The 19591-nt window shown below is 40.7% G+C and overlaps 1 protein-coding gene across 2 annotated transcripts in view; it reads left to right on the top strand.

Moving 5' to 3' along the window:
• Positions 1 to 19591, top strand: part of LOC146857043 (histamine N-methyltransferase A-like) — a 300289-nt gene that overhangs the window by 179411 nt on the left and 101287 nt on the right. For both annotated transcript variants that reach the window (XM_085647536.1, XM_085647537.1), the window contains one exon: positions 879 to 986. In XM_085647536.1, coding sequence (XP_085503662.1) covers positions 879 to 986 — 108 coding nt within the window. The remainder of the gene's footprint in view (positions 1 to 878; positions 987 to 19591) is intronic.

A 19591-nucleotide genomic window follows, 5' to 3' on the forward strand; every position in this document is an offset into this window, starting at 1 on the left:
CATTATTAGTGGAACCAACTTGTTATGGAGCTTCATGATGCTTCATATGCCCCCTGAAGCTTTTCCGGCCTCTTCCTGTTTGTTTCCAGTGCCAGTGGCCTGAATTAAGGCACCCACTGTCCTTGCTATTTGACAACCATCTTTGATCGACTGAGGGGCCCAAGTTGTCAACAGATGTTTTCCTTAGAGAGTAAAGGTTGTGAGGATGAAGTTGAACAATTTAATAATGTCACAATTAGTAGTCTTCATTACTATCCATCCAAATCTTCCTTGAAACACTGCATTCATCCTGCAGCTATGCACTTGGACTAGGAAGTGGCTTCCCTCCTGAAAGCAATAGACCCTGCATAACAAACAAAAAGTGAAAAACACTATCATACTTTTTCATATTCGTTCGTCTTTTTAATGCAGCATTTATTTTGCTTGGTAACTGTATTCTGGAAAAATCAAGTTGAAAAATACTAAATTTTCATGATGGTATTTTCAGGGAATGTTTGATTAAGAATAAGGAATGTCGAATATGTTTCTTTGAAACTGAGGAGTTATTGTTCAAGTTTCTGTGTCCCTCCAGCAAGACCTCGTCAAATGCCAATGAGAATTCGCCTCAAGCAGAGCAAAGGAAGCACTCCTGGGAAGAAGAATACTGTACCAATCAACAAATAGCAGTAGAGATGTATACTTTTTTAGACTGACACAAGAGATGATTTACAGTGATGCAAGGGGGCTCCATTGATATTGTAGACAACAGGCTTTGCAGAGGGCTGAAGCGAACAAGCCAGAGCTAAAAAGTGCAAGAGTTATTAGGAGGTGTTTTCAGATTGAAGCATTCTGTGGTATGCTCACATTTGTTAAACAATGTCATTTATTTTTCTACTTAGGAAAAAAGGATATACAGATTTTGTCAAAATTACAATCTCAGTGCCCAGGAGTCCAAATTAATAATCATGTGGTTGAACCAAATTCTGCGCAGCTCTCAAAATATCAAGGTAATGTATTCAGATACATGCATACTGTATGTAGTTTAAAGTGTGTTTAATTCAACTTCGTTTTACAGTGTGTTTCCAAGCCTGAATCATTGTTAAACTTCATTGTAAGGTAGCATTTAATACGGTTAATTTATAATGTGTTATTTTTATGTTTTTCTGATACAATGAGTTCTGTTGCATGAAACAGTTTTTAAATTTTATAAAACATGTTTTATGTTTCCTCATCCCTTCTTACCATAGCCCTTTCAATATAAATAAATATATACTGAGTTGACCCAGGTAAGAGAGATTCTTCAGTACAAAGTGTGGGTGGTAGCTGCCTGCATTTTAAAGAGGGGACAGAGATCCCCTAGCAGTTAGGTGCAGTGAGTGACAACACCCACCTGCAGGTGGATGTCTATGTAGACCATGGGAACTCCTTACCCCCTCCAGATGTCTGCCCTCATGGCGCGCACTGATAGTGTGCCACTTTTATCTAAGATGTTAGATAATATAAGTACAGAGATGATGCTAGGAGACAAGAAAAAAGAGATTACTAAGTGGATCGGATGGCTACATTCAAAGTACAATAGCGGTGGGAGCATGCAGCTCGAAAACAGATTTTGTGACTTTAATTTCATTTCCTTACACTAATATTTCATCCATTCTTAATGTATGCCTTATTTTGCACACTCATGCTATATGGCCACCAATGCATTTAACATATACTCTACGAAAATTGACAGAAAAATCTGTATTGCCCCACTCATTAACCACATGTGGCATACACACAAGGGGGGCAAAGCGAGAATTCTGAAAGCTGCAATTTTTCCTCATTTACCACACGAAGCTCTGACTGTATGCAAAGAACGGGGTTATTACCATCTGGGGAAAAAACTAAATCAAATATTTTGAGAAATTTAAATTCCTGCTGGACGGGAGTGTCAATTACTTTTTACGAGTTCAGACATATTCTATAGCACAAGAAGAATTCTGCATTGATCTGCTCTCTTGTCTGCTTCGTCAATATTTTTTCTTGTGTTTGTGTTTTGTATTTTTAGTGCCTGATCTTGTCCTCAGTAATTGTGTCAAGTCTGCAATCGCTAGCTCAGTATGTCTGTCCAGTAATCTTTAACTCAATGTTTGGACCTAAATAATTGCTCATGCCTACACTTTTTTGTTACACATGGAAACTGAATATTCACGGCTAACAACCAGCCCCCAGAAAATCATCACAGACACACTTGTCACAAGCGAGCTGGACTGCAGGAACACCCTCATTGTCAGCAATATTAAAATATTCAGCAGATGTCTGAAGACCATTCATACCTCAATGGCCAGAATCACCCTCAATCTCTCACACCAAACTCACATTACACCACACCTGAAGGGGAACCACTGGCTCCCAGTTCATAAACGAGCATAATTCAAAGTCCTCACCCACACTTTCAATGCATTACATAACGCTGGTCCATTATGCCTCAACAATTGCATCTTCTTTGACAGATGTTCTGGACCTCTCTACTCACCCAGACTTCTGATTGCACACATCCCATGCATACAGAAAACCAGATTCAGCTGTCAAGCCTTTTCCAACATCACTTCTAAAGCATGGTAGAACCTGCTGCCACATCTAAGAACCTCCTCTTCACTTCTTCAATTCTGCAAGAAGCTGAAAACATCACTTTTTGAGTTGTCCCAATAGGCCTTAAATGTGGCTAGATTCACAGCTGCTCATGGCCAGGATACCCTCCCTGGTGATAGTGCGCTATGCAAGTCTCCATAACATAATATAACCAAGAAATTCCAAGCACAAATTATAGAAATGTCTCTATACCTCAAAGAGGGCTGGGCGTTAGAGCTTTTGAGTTGCCTTGAGTCACATATTCTTTAAATTAACTGCTATCATGTTATTATAGCGGATGTCAATTTAATGAAAATGTGTGCTTAACATTATGAACATTTCTGCACTAAAATGAAAAGACTTTCCTTGACAGAACTTTGTTTCCCTGTGCTTGACTAAACTAGCCCCAAATGAAGTCAAATTTCTACCTTGGAGTTAACCATGGTGTGTACTATCTAATGCTCTGTATTTACATGCAGTGCTCTTTTTGCCACTAATACTATGGGCAATTAATTTGTGGGACTTCCATTGTTTTGAGTAACTAGATTTGTAATGCCACATCCAATGAAATTATGATAGAATAGGGCAAATTAATACTCATTTACGGCATAGTGCTAGGATGTGGCAATAGATGATATTGTGTAAATCTGAATTGTAATTTGTTTACCTTTGCACTCCTTATGCTAACTTCGCCCTTTCCATTGACCTCTGTTGTAAATTGTTCTATAAAAGTTGCTACATTTTGGAGATGAGCCAGTCTGGTTGGCTTGACTTTAGAGAGTAAACCCCATTGGATTGTCTCATACTTTGGACTTAGAATATTTTTCACTTGACCTAATGTCATTCTCATGCTGCATTTCAATGAGTCTTACGCTGATTCCCTATATTGATTTACTCTGCACTTCAACTAATTATTGTGTTTGAGTTATATATTGCACCTGAATTATTTTAATAAACCCTGATGATGATTTACATCTTACTATTGACTCTTAAGAAATTATTTCAATTAAATGCTAATTATTTAATTTGTGTTTGGGTGCAATTTAGGGACACATTGCCTTGTATATGCTTGAGGTTTAACACCATCCTCGATCCTGCGATGGCGCTTTATCTTCATTATATGATTAGATAGTGTCAACAGTTTTGGTGGAAGATACGAACACCCCAAAAAAAGGCACGCCAAATATAGACACCTGAAAACCTTTAAGTTCTCTAAATTTTTTTAGCATCCCATAATCTGGATTCTGTCTAACCCAGTGGTTGCTAAATTGGATTATTTTCTGTGTTCCGTATTCCTGAGCTGTTCTGGACCAAAGGAAAGTGAATATAAATATGTCTAGATGCATTGTGGTGTGTTTCGTTTTTGTTCAAGTGCATTATGTTTTTTTGTTGTTTGAGTATGTTCGGTATGAATTACACTGTGTGTGATCTCTTTTGCATTCCAATTCTGATTTGCGGGTCTTTAGTTGTCCTGGGCATAGTTAGCGGAGTTCCGTTACGCAGAACTCCTTGAAGTGGCATAAAAACTCAGTGGAGTTCTGCAAGCGGCAGAGTGCAGCGTGAACTGCCGTTTGTGCTGATCTTCCTCCTGCCCTAGTAGAAATTGTACGCGTGCAGCAGCTCGTGCTCGCCTACTTACAGTTGGCGAGCGTGAGCGGGGAAAACACTCCGCTGCACTATGGGGAGTGGAGTATTCCCACTCCACAAGCTCCGCGGAATGCGGCGTGCAGATAACTTCACAAACTTTGCGAGCAGAGTGGAGTTCACCGCACAGGCCTAGTCTTTAGGTTGCCTAGTTACTGTGATTTTGATAATTTTGGCATATTTATGACCGTGGTTTATGTGTTTGTTGTTGTGTCCATCTAGATTTCAATCTGGTAGGGATTGGGTCACTACAATTGGTATACATTTGTTGACTGGTGGCCATGCCATTGCACTGGAAATCCCAGGCTTTGCTTTTTAAGCAGGACCTGACCTTGTATTTGCGTAACTTTCATAACAATGATTTGGGGCCCGATTCACAGAACTAACATAAGACAAAATCCTAAACTTACTACCATTTTGGTATTCACAGAAGGCACTTACTCATTTTACTATTCACAGAAGGCACTTACTCATTTCGGTATTCACAGAAGTTAGGAGTCCTAACTTTAAGACTCCTAAATTAACCCCGGGCGTAGCACTACGCTTCGCCCACGTAGTGTACGTAGCGCTGCCTGCTTCGCACTTTCCGAAGTAGGCGAAGCAGGGCAGCGCTACGCACACGCCGAGGGCGAAGCGTAGCTGCTTGCCACCCGCCACCCACCTCCCGCCTGCCCTCCTTTTAATAATATAAGCAATGAAAAATAAATTAAAGTAAGTCGACTTACCGTAAGCGCGGCGTCTCCGGGGCTCCCTCTTTCTGTTTCTAATTTCTTCTGGCAAATGCGCATGCGCGGACACCCGCGCATGCGCATTTCTCGCGAGAAATGCGCATGCGCGGGCGTCCGCGCATGCGCATTTGTCAGAAGAAATTAGAAACGAAGAAGAGGGAGCCCCGGAGACGCCGCGCTTACGGTAAGTCGCTTTACTTTAATTTATTTTATATTGCTGATATTATTTAAATGAAGGGCGGGCGGGAGGTGGGTGGCACGTAGTGGGGCTACGCGAAGCGCGTAGTGTGCGTAGATTTGGGCACACTACGTGCTGCTTCACGTAGCCCCACTACGCCCACTACGCCCACCCTTATCCTAAATGCATTCTGTGAATACCAAAAGTCTTAAAGTTAGGATTTTTCTCAGTTTAGGAGTAGTAAAGTTAGGACTCCTAATGTTAGGACTCCTAAATGCCTTCTGCGAATACCGAAAGTCTCAAAATTAGGATTTTTCTCAGTTTAGGAGTAGTAAAGTTAGGACTCCTAACTTTAGGACTCCTAAATTCCTTCTGCGAATACCGAAAGTCTTAAACTTAGGATTTCTCTCAGTTTAGGAGTAGTAAAGTTAGGACTCCTAACTTTTGGACCCCTAAATGCCTTCTGCGAATACCAAAAGTCTTAAAGTTAGGATTTTTCTCAGTTTAGGAGTGGTAAAGTTAGGACTCCTAACTTTTGGACACCTAAATGCCTTCTGCGAATACCGAAAGTCTTAAAGTTAGGATTTTTCTCAGTTTAGGAGTAGTAAAGTTAGGACTCCTAACTTTAGGACTTCTAAATGCCTTCTGCCAATACCGAAAGTCTTAAAGTTAGGATTTTTCTCAGTTTAGGAGTTGTAAAGTTAGGACTCCTAACTTTAGGACTCCTAAACTGAGAAAAATCCAAACTTTAAGAAGGCATTTGGGAGTCCTAAAGTTAGGACTTCTAACTTCTGTGGATACCAAAATGAGTAAGTGCCTTCTGTGAATACCGAAATGAGTAAGTGCCTTCTGTGAATACCAAAAGGTAGTAAGTTTAGGATTTTGTATTAAATTAGTTCTGTGAATCGGGCACTTGGATAATATTTCAAACTCAATGTTCACTTGTGTCTAGATGGGGATTTTAATGCAAGGTTCTCCCCCCATCCTAAGTTGCAGAATGATAATTATGCTCTAGAGGGTTTTGATCATAGAGATAAAGAGGTAAAGGCCTTCCTCTCGTCACTTGATCTGAATAACATGATGGATGAGGCCGGCATTAGTGACCCAGGATTACCTACCTTCTGTGGTAGAGACAGCTTATCCATTATCTATTAAGTTTTTAATACCAGCAATTTAATTAACTCACTACTGCCTGGTGCCATAATTTGTTCACATTTCGGGGACTATAACCCCATCAAATTAGCTCTGGCCATACCATCCAGTGTGAAATTTAATGTTGGTGCCAGGATTGCCATATTACAGTCATCCAGAGACAAACTTAGAGAGGTATGGAAACTTCAGAATCAGGCCCAATTTCTAGTAAAAGTAATAAATGAGAACTAGGGGTTGCTTTTGAGTTACCTGACAGATGAGGGAGGTTGTGGGGTGATAGGGAATTATTTTGTGGATCTCTGTTTAAACATTCAAAAAATCCCTTTCAAAACCTTCCAAAGTACACAGCACCAAGATGGTTTGACCACAAATGCTCTGCTTCCATTCAATCACTCCATAGGGCCCCTGCTGCTAACCACAGATACCATCCTACAGTAACTGCTCTCTGGAAACAGTATAAAGTGGCTACTGTTAAGAGATGGAAGAGGTCATGTCATAGCAGTGGGATACAATAGTTTATGCTGCCTTCAAAAAAGACAGCAAGTCCTTCTGGACTGCTGTATCTGCTATGAGAATTGCTAACTATACTGTCACCCAAATTGGTTGTCATATCCCCAGTGAGGCTTCTGTGGAACACCTTTCCCATATATGTTCTGCTTCAACAACAAAAACAACAACACAGTTTCCCCATTATACAAGTCACCTTATGCAAAGTTGATGTTTATATTCAACAGAGTGTTGGTGGAAAGACTCCTGGCCTGGATGGATTCCCTATTGATTTGATGAAATGTAACATCAAACTCTGGGCCCCGCAGCTGACTAATGTTTTTAACAATCTTAAACATTCATAGGTAATGAGTTCTTGGGCTACTTAAACTATTGTTCCAATCTTCAAGAAAGGGAACAGGTCACTGCTAAATTGCTACTGGCCAATCTCACTGATCGATACTGCTAGTCATCTGAGACACAGGGCAGGCTATGAAGAGTATAATATAATATAACTATGGCGTGGACAGCAGTAAACACAACTATAAATCCTTGTAATTATGGCTTCAGAAACCACATAGGCACTATTGAGCAATCTCTGAACCTAAATTTAATCATAGGCAAGTACACAATACGAAATTAAACACCTATGTATCTCACATTTATGGGCATATCCTCAATGTTTGACTGTGTTAATCACCCAAAACTGTGGCAACTCCTTCTCTTAATGGGGATGGATGTGGCACTTGTATCCTTTTTAGCATCTTTGCTTGAGAATATGAATGTGAAGATAAGATTTGGCCCAAATGGTAAAGTTTCTAATTAAATCAAGATTTTTTGCAGGTTGCGGGAAGGCTGTGTGCTTGCCCCTTTACTGTTTATCTTGTGTATTAACAAGCTCAGTCCTTATTTATCCCTTTGCATCCCTGACTTTTCAAAGGTAAACGGTGCCCCTATTCCAGTATTGCTAAATGCCGATGACGCCGTAATGATAGCCTGTACTCCAAAAGCACTGCGTCTGCTCATTTGTACAATTTAAGGCCGGCCTCGATTTACAGACTAATTTTTCCAAATCATATATTATGGCATGCAGGCCTAAGTGTACTCAGCTTTTTAACTTTAATAATAAGCACAAAGTGAGTGGCTACTTAAATAGAAAGCAGGTGCAAGGATTATTATTTACAGAGGCCCAATCTAACAGCTAACTACAGAAATGCTAAAGCCCCTTTTTAGCCCTGATAGATCCCTAACTAATTACTTGTTTATTATATGCAGACATTGGGAACAAAGGGGCCCATTAGGATGGCGGTCGGAAAATCCCCCCGATCGCCATGGTAGCGGGCAAAGACTGCCCGCAAGGACCGCAGCATAACCGCCGGTCCAAATAAGATGCTCCCCAGTCGAAATCCGACTGCGGCGGTCAGATTCTGGTGATTAACATTGCGGCGGTCGCTGCTGCCAGCAGCACCGCTGTGATGTCAAAAAGAGTGTGTCCTACATAACCCCGCACTGCGTGGCAGGCACTGCACAGTGCCTGCCACCTGGTACAGGGACATGTAGGGGGGTATACGGGAGTACCATGGGTAGCCCCCCAGTGCACCCACCCCCCAACACATTAGGGGCCCGCAATGGGCCCCAGAACATGTCTCCGCATGCCTTTCCATGGCGGTTCCACCGCAGCGGAAAGGCTGGCTACCGCCGGCATCATAATCGTGCCGGCGGTGCTTGGCCCTGATCCACAACAATTGTAGCGGTCCAGATCACACCGCGGCGGTCATGACCGCGATGCTAATCGGACCGGCGGTTTTCCGGGTTTCGATGGTGGGCGGATGGCCGTCGCCGGTGCCGGACTGATGGCAGCCATCCGCCCGCCATCCTAATAGACCCCTTATACTTTTTCGCTTCACTGCAGATACAATTGAATGCCTACTCTGTTTTTTGCTGGGCTTCCAAAGGTATCTGGATGGTGCCCTTGTGACGACAGGGACTGTGCAATCAATGATGCATTGTACCTTTTTTGTGTTGTTTTTAAAACATTTACCAAATTGTTTTGAATTCCATTTATGAAGTCTCAAATTTTAGAGAGTGCACCCAAGCTTTTCATTTCTACAACAACTGTCTGATGCTGTGTCCTAATTTTATGTAAGTTCTTGTGATACACTATGCAGTCACTCAGCAGTATGCACTTTCAGTAATGTCTTATCTCTTTGTTCCAAATTATCTGTATTTGTATGAGGTTTATCTCTGCACTGTATTTTCATATGAGATTTGTGTTATGTCAACTAAAATCACATTTAAATGATCATGTAAGCATTGAATGTTTTTATCACTGTTTTGTGAATTTTTATGGCTGATTTGGCACTCAAATGCATGTCTTCTGGATTCCGAGTTATTACAGAATTTCTGAGGTAATTGATGGAAGCTTTTATCAAAATCCAAGATCTCATGATATTCATGTTTGTTGAACGGGTCTACAAAGTGAAGAAGTGTAGTTATGAGCACTGTTCCCTTTAAGGTGCGCGCCTGTACCTCTCTTCCTGCAAGCACGCACTGCTGTGTGGAGCGCGCGCACAAAAAGGACATCCTGCAAGAGAGTTTGTGCCGCAGCTTTTAAAAAGCGAGCAGCGCGAAAAACGGGCACTTCCTGGATGCCGCCTGGACAGAGGAAGTGCAGGTTAGGCTGGCTGTCTGGCTTGGTGCTGTTAGTAAAGCGCGGTGCGGAGCGGAGCGGAGCGTAATGTGTGCTTTAGTTTAAGTATTCATGTTAATCACAGCCCCTTCACGAGTAGTGATTAACTTAAATACTTGAATAAAAGCACACAATCTGCCCCGCACAGCGCTTTTCTCACAAAAAAGTACAGCAGGTTTAAAAACACAGCGTGTACATTCAACTTATTCTGAAAGTACATGCTGTGTTTTTAAACTTACTGTACTCGTTTGTTAGTAAAGCGCGGTGCGGGGCATATTTTGTGCCTTTGTCTAAGTATTCATGTTCATCACAGCTTGTGAAGGGGCTGTGATTAATATGAATACTTAAACTAGAACACTCAATCTACCCCGCACAGCACTTTATTAACAAAAGAGTACAGTAAGTTTAAAAAGCAGGGCATGTGCTTTCAGAATAAATTGAAAGCACACGCTGTATTTTTAAACTTGCTGTACTCCTTTGTTAGTAAAGCGCGGTGCGGGCATATTGTGTGCTTTAGCTTAAGTGTTCATGTTAATCACAGCCCCTTCACAAGCTGTGATTAACATGAATACTTAGACAAAAGCACACAATCTGCCCCGCACCACGCTTTACTAACAAAAGAGTACAGCAAGTTAAAAAACACAGCGTGTACTTTCAGTGGTGGTCGTGCAGCTCTTGTTAGTGAAGTGCAATTCATTAAATATTGTGCGTATTCTTGGGTAATTATCCCTGGTATGTGCGAGTTGTAAGTTGGTGCAGGGGGTCCACTTAAAAAGTATATTAAGACCCCTTCGTGTAAACATTTTTGTTTTTTATAAATCAGCACTTGCCTTGAGTTCTATTGAGTGCTACATGTTACCCAAATGACTTTACAGCGCTATAAAAAATGATTTAAAAAAAGAATTGCAATAAAATGTTGCCAACATGAGCATTCTTGTCAGTCTGGATGTTTAGGGCGTTCCTGGATCTGACATTCTTTGGTTCTGCTCATAATATTAGACTTTAATCAAAAGCCTCTTTAAAACCATCGATATTCACAATTTCCTTGAACTACAGAAAACATGCATTGTGAGGTGAAGGGCTGAGGCTCATCCAAAGTTTCATGCCCTGGATCCTAAGGATCCTCTGGCATTCTTCACTGGGTCAAAGGTCAAGTACTACGTACCTAACAGGGGGGGCGCATTTCCCTAGCTTGCTTATGGCCCATGGAATTACTCCATGCCAGGGATGATCGCAGGCTCTTGGATGGACACAGTAGATTGCCAATTTCTGAAGGCAGCCTTGCCCTTTGTCCCAATAGGCTTTGTATATAAGGCACAGGTTGGCTAGCAAGGCTTGGTGCCCTGATCCACATGAGTAATCCTCGCATTTGGTTTGTTCACAGTCACCCATAAAGTCATTTGTAATTATGGCTCCCGGTTTTATGATATTTATTTTTAAAACATTTACTTCTGCATTTATCCATATTTATTTTTGGGCCATTTATGAGTATTTATCCATATTTATTTTGTGGTTTGAGAATAAATGGAGCAAAAAAATGTATATTTCCACATTTATTTAATGGATAAACATGCACTCATACTTTGATGCCTGTCGAATTTTAGCAAATGCAGCAGCCAAATATTGCAAAACACTACAACCCCAGGCAAATATTAACAATTTACTGCAAATGTATTTTAACTTATGCCCTCATTTTAAGATATCTTAACCTGTGATTCTTTAAATCTGCTGTCTATCTGCTCATCTGTTGTCTTGGAATTCGCATCAGACACCATGGAAAGCCACTCATTAGAAGCACAATTTTCGATATTTGTCTGCTTTTAGGAAACATATAGTTTTCTGTTTGTATTTATCTGTAAAATTCAGTAAAAATAGAAAACTGAAACCCTTTGTAATTAGATTTGTCAGAATGTGCCATGTATTTCTTAAGGTCGCGGGTTCGAACCCCGTATTGGGCAGTATTTTTTATCATTAATGTAGAAAAGACATGCATTAGAGTACAAGGCGTTTAAAAACACTTTATAGGGTTGTGGTTTGTTCTAGTAATTTAATGTGCTCTGGTGGCTGATGTTTGTACTAGGAACAGGGTGGGTGTTGCTTGAGTCATATAAGGGGCACTGCAGGCTAACTCTTGCTGTGATACCCGCCTCTACCATGTTTTCATGGTTCTCTCAAAGTGCACTTTTTGAAGTGCTGTTTGAACATGGACGCGTCACTGAAAGGGACACCTTCTCTCCGTGAGTGGCGGTTCCTCAGCTGGATGTTCAGATGTCACGAGAGGTGAAGGAAAGAGCACATGTTATGTAGCCTACATAATGTAGGCATCATGGAATGATCTGGTATATCTTGGTGCCCTTTACTCTCGTTTAGTTTAACGTATGTATTGCACACTTCATCCACCAGTGTAAACCTTGCAAAATGAATACAAATATGTACATATAATTGTATATGTTTTTCGTGACTCCCTTTGTAATTTTTCCATTCCAATATCAGGTTTTCTTCTGCAATATCTTGTTGGTAGGAACTGCAAAATATCACAGGTTTAGGGACATAAAAATATGCACAGTCTCTCAGGAAAGCAAGCACAGTGTGGAAAAAGATCCAGAGTTTGAATCTCAGCAGTACCTCGTGTTTTGCACAACCTCATAGAAGACGTATTGTTTGATAAAAGACTCCCTGTCTGAAAACCCAGCTGCTCCTATTATAATTATCCACATGTACTTAATGCTCCTCCTTCAAAGGTAAAGATGTTTTTGGTGTTTAAATGCCAATGTATTGTATCACCAAACACTAGTGTCTTTAATGTTCAAAGCCAATCAGTTTGGGTGTGAAGTAAAAAGATGTTTTTAAGCTGCACTGGCATCAAAGTACAACATAGGCAGCAGTAATGCAAGCTTCAAACAAGTGCGGCTCAGCCAGCCCCAGAGTAACCTTCAATTACTGGCACTGTTACTGTAGGGGCAGAAGAGGTTCAAGCTTCAGTGCCCCAAGAACAGTTACAGCACAGGCAGCAGATTATAGTACAGATGGTTACAGCACAGGCAGCGGTGCTGCAAGCTTCACTTACATGATAAGGATCTGAGTAGGCTAAACGTAATGTAAGGTTGCAGAGGGAGCAGTAATGAAAACAGGCGGAAATGGAAGTACTTTTAGAACCGGGCATTGTGCACAGCACAAATAAGGTCTTCTGTGTAGAGCTGAGTACATTTCCAAAAGGCTCCTTTTGAATAATGTGTTTGAACAGTTACTACCCGCTTTAGAGACTAGTTTAGCATACTGTGACCCAAGCTTAGGACTCCTCTGAAGTGTGGTGTCTAGTTCTGCACAAGTAAGGTCTTCTGTATAGAGCTGAGTACATTTCCAAAGGGCTCCTTTTGAATAATGTGTCTGAACAGTTACTACCCGCTTTAGAGACTAGTTTAGCATATTGTGACCCAAGCTTGCGGTCCCTCTGAAGTGTTGTGTCTAGTTCTGCATAGTCCTTTTAGGGTGTTGTGTTAAGTACACAAAGTTGCATCTGGAGTTCTGGTAAAGTTTTCAAAACCTCACCAGAAGCATTGATGCTACTTTCAAAACCCACTCTGGAAAATTGTCTCCTGGTCTGGTGTCCGCCTCTAGTGTAAGTTGTCTGTTACTGGAGGGTTCATCTAAAGTACTGTGCCTGTTATCTCAGTCATGTCTGACATTTTGTACCCAGTTCTAGATGCATCATCTGAAGTCTTTTCTCTTGTCCTGAGTCCACCACAGTCAGAATGTGTCCAGGGCTGCAGATATCGCCTTATTACTGATGCCATGTCTGCAGTATTGTGACCTGTTGTAGATGCCTCACCTGGTATATTTTACTACTTTAGGAGCCCACATTTGTAATGTCGTCTTCAGTTTTGGACCCAAACCTGCAGATTGTTTCTGTTTCTGGATGCTGCATCTGGGGTGTGGTGTTCAGATCTAGAGACTTTGTCTGAAGTATTGTGAGTGCTTGGATAATGACTTGGGCGAAGACATGCATTTCTTGAACTGTTTTCTATGGCAAAATAAGATCAAAGCATCTATTTTAGTATTTGAGGAACTCAGTTGAATAGGCCGCCCCACTGTGCCTTGTTCTGTGTTTTGTTTGAACTTATTTGCAAGAAAAACATGATTGAAGGTTATTCGTCTTGATGCGGATTTTGTAAATTTAAGGCTGAATGTTTTTTTTATTTACTGTTCAAAAACACCCTTAAGTTCATACAATAAAAAGCTATGTTACTCTTCTGCTCTGGTGGTCTGTCGCAGGTTTTCTGCCAATATCAATGAATGGGAATGCAGCTCTTTGATAGTTAATAGCTCAATGTTCTATATTAGGATTTAAACTTATAAACTGCAAGTAACAAACGGGGCTCTCTGACGGAAGCAGTAATGCACTGACCTATTTACATTGCATGCTATTTGTGATCTACATGGTCCACCAGCTTCTTTGCATCAAGCATTTTAACCTCCTCTGCTACTTTATGGTGAGCCAAAACTTCCACTAGACAAAACTCAGATCTCTCTGCAGCAGGTCCATCAATCTTCAGAGTTATCTTTACATTTTTATCATAGCATGAAAATTGCTAGAAAGTCTTTATCATATTTTTTGCATGCCACTGCATCATCTTCAGGTGGGATATTTTGATGGCTTGTGTGCTGCTCAGTCCTTCTTGTGAAATTCCTTGTTCAGCCAACTCAACCATTTGCGCAGTTTGAATGCCAGGGAAAAACTGCATCACAGAAGGTGTAACACACAATACAGATTTATAGGCCAGTTTAAGATAATGGATGCTAATAATGAAGCACATGGGCACGTGCCTGTTTGCCCTGAACTGGAATCGCAGGTAACTATGTGGTCATTTTTCCTATTGGGGTCTCTAGACCGGTCCCATTCATAGTTTGCAACTCTTCCAGCGTTTGCTTACAATCTTGTGTTCAATTGCAGGTTTCCATTCTGTAAGGTATTTGTATATGAATGGTCAGGTGTGCGTACCCACAAAGACAAGGTAATTCTGTTTACTTTCCTCGTTGGGTTGGGGGTTGCTACGTAAATAGATTCACAATCTACACCGCTTTTCTTTTGCAGGTTTGTGAGACTATACTACGAATACAATTGCTCAGGCAGACGTGAGTACAGGCAGAACAAACAGGTAATTGTTTGGTAGAGTTAAACTGGTGCATCTTGTACATTGTAGTATAACAACATACCTTACCCATGTTTTCTTCTTTTGCAGGTTTCGCAGACAGTACCCCACACATTTAAACGGGCATACATGAGTACAAGCAGAACAGGTAGTTTTTGGGTAGAGTTAAACTGTGGTGCATCTTGTACATTGTAGTATAACATACTTACCCACGTTTTCTTCTGTTGCAGGTTTCGCAGACACTACCCCACACATTTAAATGGGCGTACGTGAGTACAAGCAGAACAGGTAATTTTTTGGTAGAGTTAAATTGTGGTCCATCTTGTACATTGTAGTTTAACATACTTAGCCATGTTTTTTTATTTTGCAGGTTTCGCAGACAGTACCCCACATATTTAAACAGTCAAACATGAATACAAGCAGAACAGGTAATTGTTTGGTAGAGTTAAACTCTGGTGCATCTTGTACTTTGTAGTATAACATACTTACCCATGTTTTCTTCTGTGTTCAGGTTTCACAGACAGTACCCCACACATTTAAATGGGTGTACGTGAGTACAAGCAGAACAGGTAATTGTTTTAGTCGAGTTCCCTTATGGTGCACATGGTATATTGCTGTATCACAATGTGCTGTATCACACTGTGCCATAACAATCTTTACTTCTATTGAAGGCTCTACTGACAGTGCTACATATAAGTTTAGAAGGGCAGGGCAGAAAAAAGAAAAATCCAGGTAATTACACTCTATGTTGTGCTGGTGATACCTCAGTACTACGTGACAGATTACATTCATGAGCATAGGCGTCAATGTAAGCCATGTTCCATTATTTTGCAGGCTTTGCGGCACAGCAGGTTCAAACCGGCGGGCACGGAAATGTTCAAGCGCAAACTGTAACTTTGGGAGAGTGCCGTGCTTCACCACAAAGGAACAAATGTTGCCTTGTATTCAAGGAAGAGTGGATGAAAGAAATTGTGGAGGCTGACATACAGAAATCACGGGTGCAACTCGGGGTACTATTTCAATACAGTCCAGATGTGGGCTTGATTTTCAAAGCATGTGTCGAAGTCGAGATTGTTGGGGACCTTTCTACAGAGAAGAAATGGAGTGATTGCTGGAAATTGGATTACATGAAATGCCATCTAATTAGCAAAGTTCACAAGTCTGCCATGGTGATATTGAGAAACAGAAGTGCTGCTGCCAGGTTTGGTTATGGGGTGCGGGCATTGCTGAAAGAAACTGCCACTGACAAAGCAAATAGAATGGAAGAAGTTGAATGACAAAGATCCCTGCCTGAGGAGTTAGAGATTCTCAACAACAACGTGTTGCTGGCAGTCAATATGAATGCTTCAATGTTATCTGTACAAGACATTCATGACCACCTAGCTTTGTATGTGAATATACCAGACATCTGGAGGAGCAATAACTATTCCTTTGAGTTCCTTGAGGCCATCAATAGCGTTATACACTGTAAAGTTATGTCAGAACTTCGTAACGCCTTGTATCACACATTGATAATTGATGAGAGAACATATATTTCTGTTATAAAAATGCTCATCCTGTACTTCAAGTTCTGACCTGTAACATCAACAGAGCACAAAAAACTGTTTGGGGGCATAGTGAAGCTGACTAGTTGTAATGCTGAGGCTATCACTACTGCTGTGAAAGAATTCGGCACTGCCAATGAACTGGACCTCATGAAAATGGTCCTGTTCACATCTGATGGTGCGTCTGTGATGCTGGGTAAGAATAATGGTGTTGCTACTCGCGTTAAACAATCTATTCCTCATCTAGTTGAGCAGCATTGTGTCGCCCATCAAGAAGATTTGGGAGTTGATGATGCCTGGAAGAGGGTTCTAATGATTAAAGAGATGGAGACATTATTGAGGCATGTCTACACTGTGTTTTCAAGATCTCCTGCAAGGAAGTCCAAGCTGGATGAAATTGCATCGGTCACTAAATGTGAAGTGGTTTCATTTCAACCACTGAATAAAGTCCGGTGGCTTTCAAGGCATTTTGCTGTTGGTGCACTAATTCCTAATTACGAGGCTGGTCTTAACTACTTTGAGCATGAGAAAGTTCAGGAGAATGATCAAGTTGCTAAATATTGTTTCAGAAAGCTATCAGACTCCAACTATCATATTCCCTCTGCAGTACTTAATGACCTTCTGGATGAATTTGCACTTTTGTGCAAACTATTCCCAAATCGTTATTTGACTACTGTTGAAGCAGTACACTGTCTTTTGGAGCAGCAATGTAAGAGATCTGATGGTGTTGTACAAGGAATGGCAAGAGTTTGACAGTGGGCCTATTTGTTCCTTTGTTCCCCTTCTTTGTGAGCACATGCAAAAAAGGTTCCCTGAAAATGAACTGAAAGAATGGGCAAGTTTTGAATTCCAGGCAATAGCAACACAATCACATTTTGAATAGGGGACTGAAAATGTACAAAGACTTGTTGAAAAGTTTAAAAATGTCTTGGTCCTGGGTGATTGTGAGACACCGGAAGATGTTGTTCGACAGTACAGAGAATATAAATATGTGGTGGCAGAACATGTAAAGGGTGGGTTATTTACCACCAGTCAAAACTTTATTTCGGCTATATAGCCATAAAAGCCAATATACATAAACAAACAAATACATACAGGTCATGATATACAATTTACATACCATAGACAAAGGTGAATATTTCTCCATGATTAAGCAATACCAGATAAAATATAAATAAGATTAATTTAGTTAAAAGCCAGAGTTCTTAAAATGAACATATTAAAAACTGAGGTAGACTTAATAGAGTAAAACTGTGAGCAGGGGGAATCCATAATTTCCTCCCTCTGCAATTACAATTTATAACCAGAACTTGTCCTAATGGTATACACATTGAATAAAAATCTACTTATACCATATACCATCACTTGAGAGGAGTTAGATTTTAATATGCGCTCCGCTACTTTGTAAGACTCGACCCCCATATTTTTACAAAGGGGTTTAATCCAATAAGTCCTCGGTTTCTTATAAGCCGGGCAAAAGAAAAGAATGTGAGCGATATCTTCCCTAGCCCCAAGAGAACACATGATACACGTGTCCGAGCCATTTTCCCCAACCCACCTACATGTGTAGGTATTTAACAGTAAAACCTCATACCTGAATTGTAGGTAAAGTGATTTGGCTAGAGGAGGAGCAATCTCATCCATGAATTCCTCAAAGTTAGGTGAATCTTTTACATTTAAGAAGTTCTGCGACAAAGTACCAATAGAAGATCCCAGAATTGTTTCACCATGAACATAGGACCAAAAGGTATCCTTAAGGAATTTTTTGGAAAACTGAGTCAGATTGTGAGGCTCCTCCCAAAAGTTTAAGAGCCCTAGTCTCTTGAACCACGTACATACATACTTCAGCCATGGGGTTTTCAGATGCACATCCAATTTGATTAATTCAATCAGACCGGCCTTGTAGTCTCTCAGCTCAGGGGTTGACCATACCCTAATCCAATACAATAGTGGTCTTAATGAGGCTAAGTGCTCTGTTCTTTTGAGGTTGATATCCAAGAACAAAGGGACAACTGGAGTACGAGTCGGTATTTTAAGTAGACTACGCACAAATTTATTTTCCAACAGCCCGAATTTAGTAGAATTACAATATCCCCATATCTCAGCGCCATAAAGTGCTGCTGATTGAGCCTTGGCTTTGAAAACCTCTAGTGCTGGTGAAATAGCTTTAGAATAACTTGCTCCGTGCATCTTTAGGATAGGGAGAGAGTTTTGTTTGAGGGATATCAAGCTTTTATTCTGCTGGCCTCGCCAGGTCAATTTGTTATCCAACATCAAACCCAAATAATTAAAACTCTCTACCTGTTCCAGTGTACGGTTCTCTAAAAGCAAGTTTTTCCTAGGGGTTTTTGTTGGATTTATGGCCATATATTTGTTTTTTGTTGGGTTAATTTCTAACCCCTTTTCCACACAATAATTATGGAAACAATTTACCAAATTTTGCAAGGAAGTAATTAATTCGCCATCTAGTTTCGGGGAATCATGGACACAGTTCCTCAGGTATGTTGGAATATCATTAACATACAATGAGAACAATGTAGGTGCTAGTACGCAACCTTGGCGCACCCCTCTATCTACAGGGATCGCTTTGGATAATTCACCAGCCTTACCCCATCTAATTTTAGCATAATTCCCTGAATGTAGTCTGATAAGTTCATTAAGTAGCCCACCAGGAACAGTTAACTTCTTTAACGAGGACCACAACAATTTGCGGGGAACGAGATCAAAGGCGGCCCTTAAGTCTATAAATGCCACAAAGAGACTACCCCGCCTGATCTTTATATATTTCCAGCAGATGCACATGAATCTAAACAACTGATCAACTGTACTAATTTTTGATCTAAAACCTGCCTGGTATTTGGACAGTATCTTTTTCTCCTCAATCCAGTCTAAAATCCTGTTTAAAATATGTCTGGCAAAAATTGTTTGTAAAACATCTATCAAACTAATAGGGCGGTAATTGCTAGGGTCATGGCGATCACCTTTTTTAAAAATTGTTATAATTTCTGCCCCTTTCCATGATTCTGGGATTGGTGTACCGGCCACAATGGAATTAGTTAAAAAATTAATATATGGCCCCCACACTTTAACATCATGTTTCAGTAGGTCGCAGGGATTTTATCTGGGCCGGGGGCTTTACCTATTTTAACAGCTAGTAATGCCTGGTCTGTTTCTTCTAGACTAAAGTGTAATAGTGTAGCACTATTGCCTAAATTAATGTCTACATTGTCAAGGGACAAATCATCCTTACTAATCGAATAGAGTTTGGAGAAGTGATCACACCAAGTCGATTCATCCAAAAAGATGTCCTTTTGTGATCTACCTTTCTTGTTTCCCTTGGCAATTAGATTCCAGAACGAGCTTTGGTCATGTGACTTAGCTGCACTCAGTAAGTCCTCCCATAGGTTAGCATCCCATACTTTTTTAGCTTG

The sequence above is a fragment of the Triturus cristatus genome, chromosome 3_2 (assembly GCF_964204655.1).
Source record: "Triturus cristatus chromosome 3_2, aTriCri1.1, whole genome shotgun sequence".
Lineage (NCBI taxonomy): Eukaryota > Metazoa > Chordata > Amphibia > Caudata > Salamandridae > Triturus > Triturus cristatus.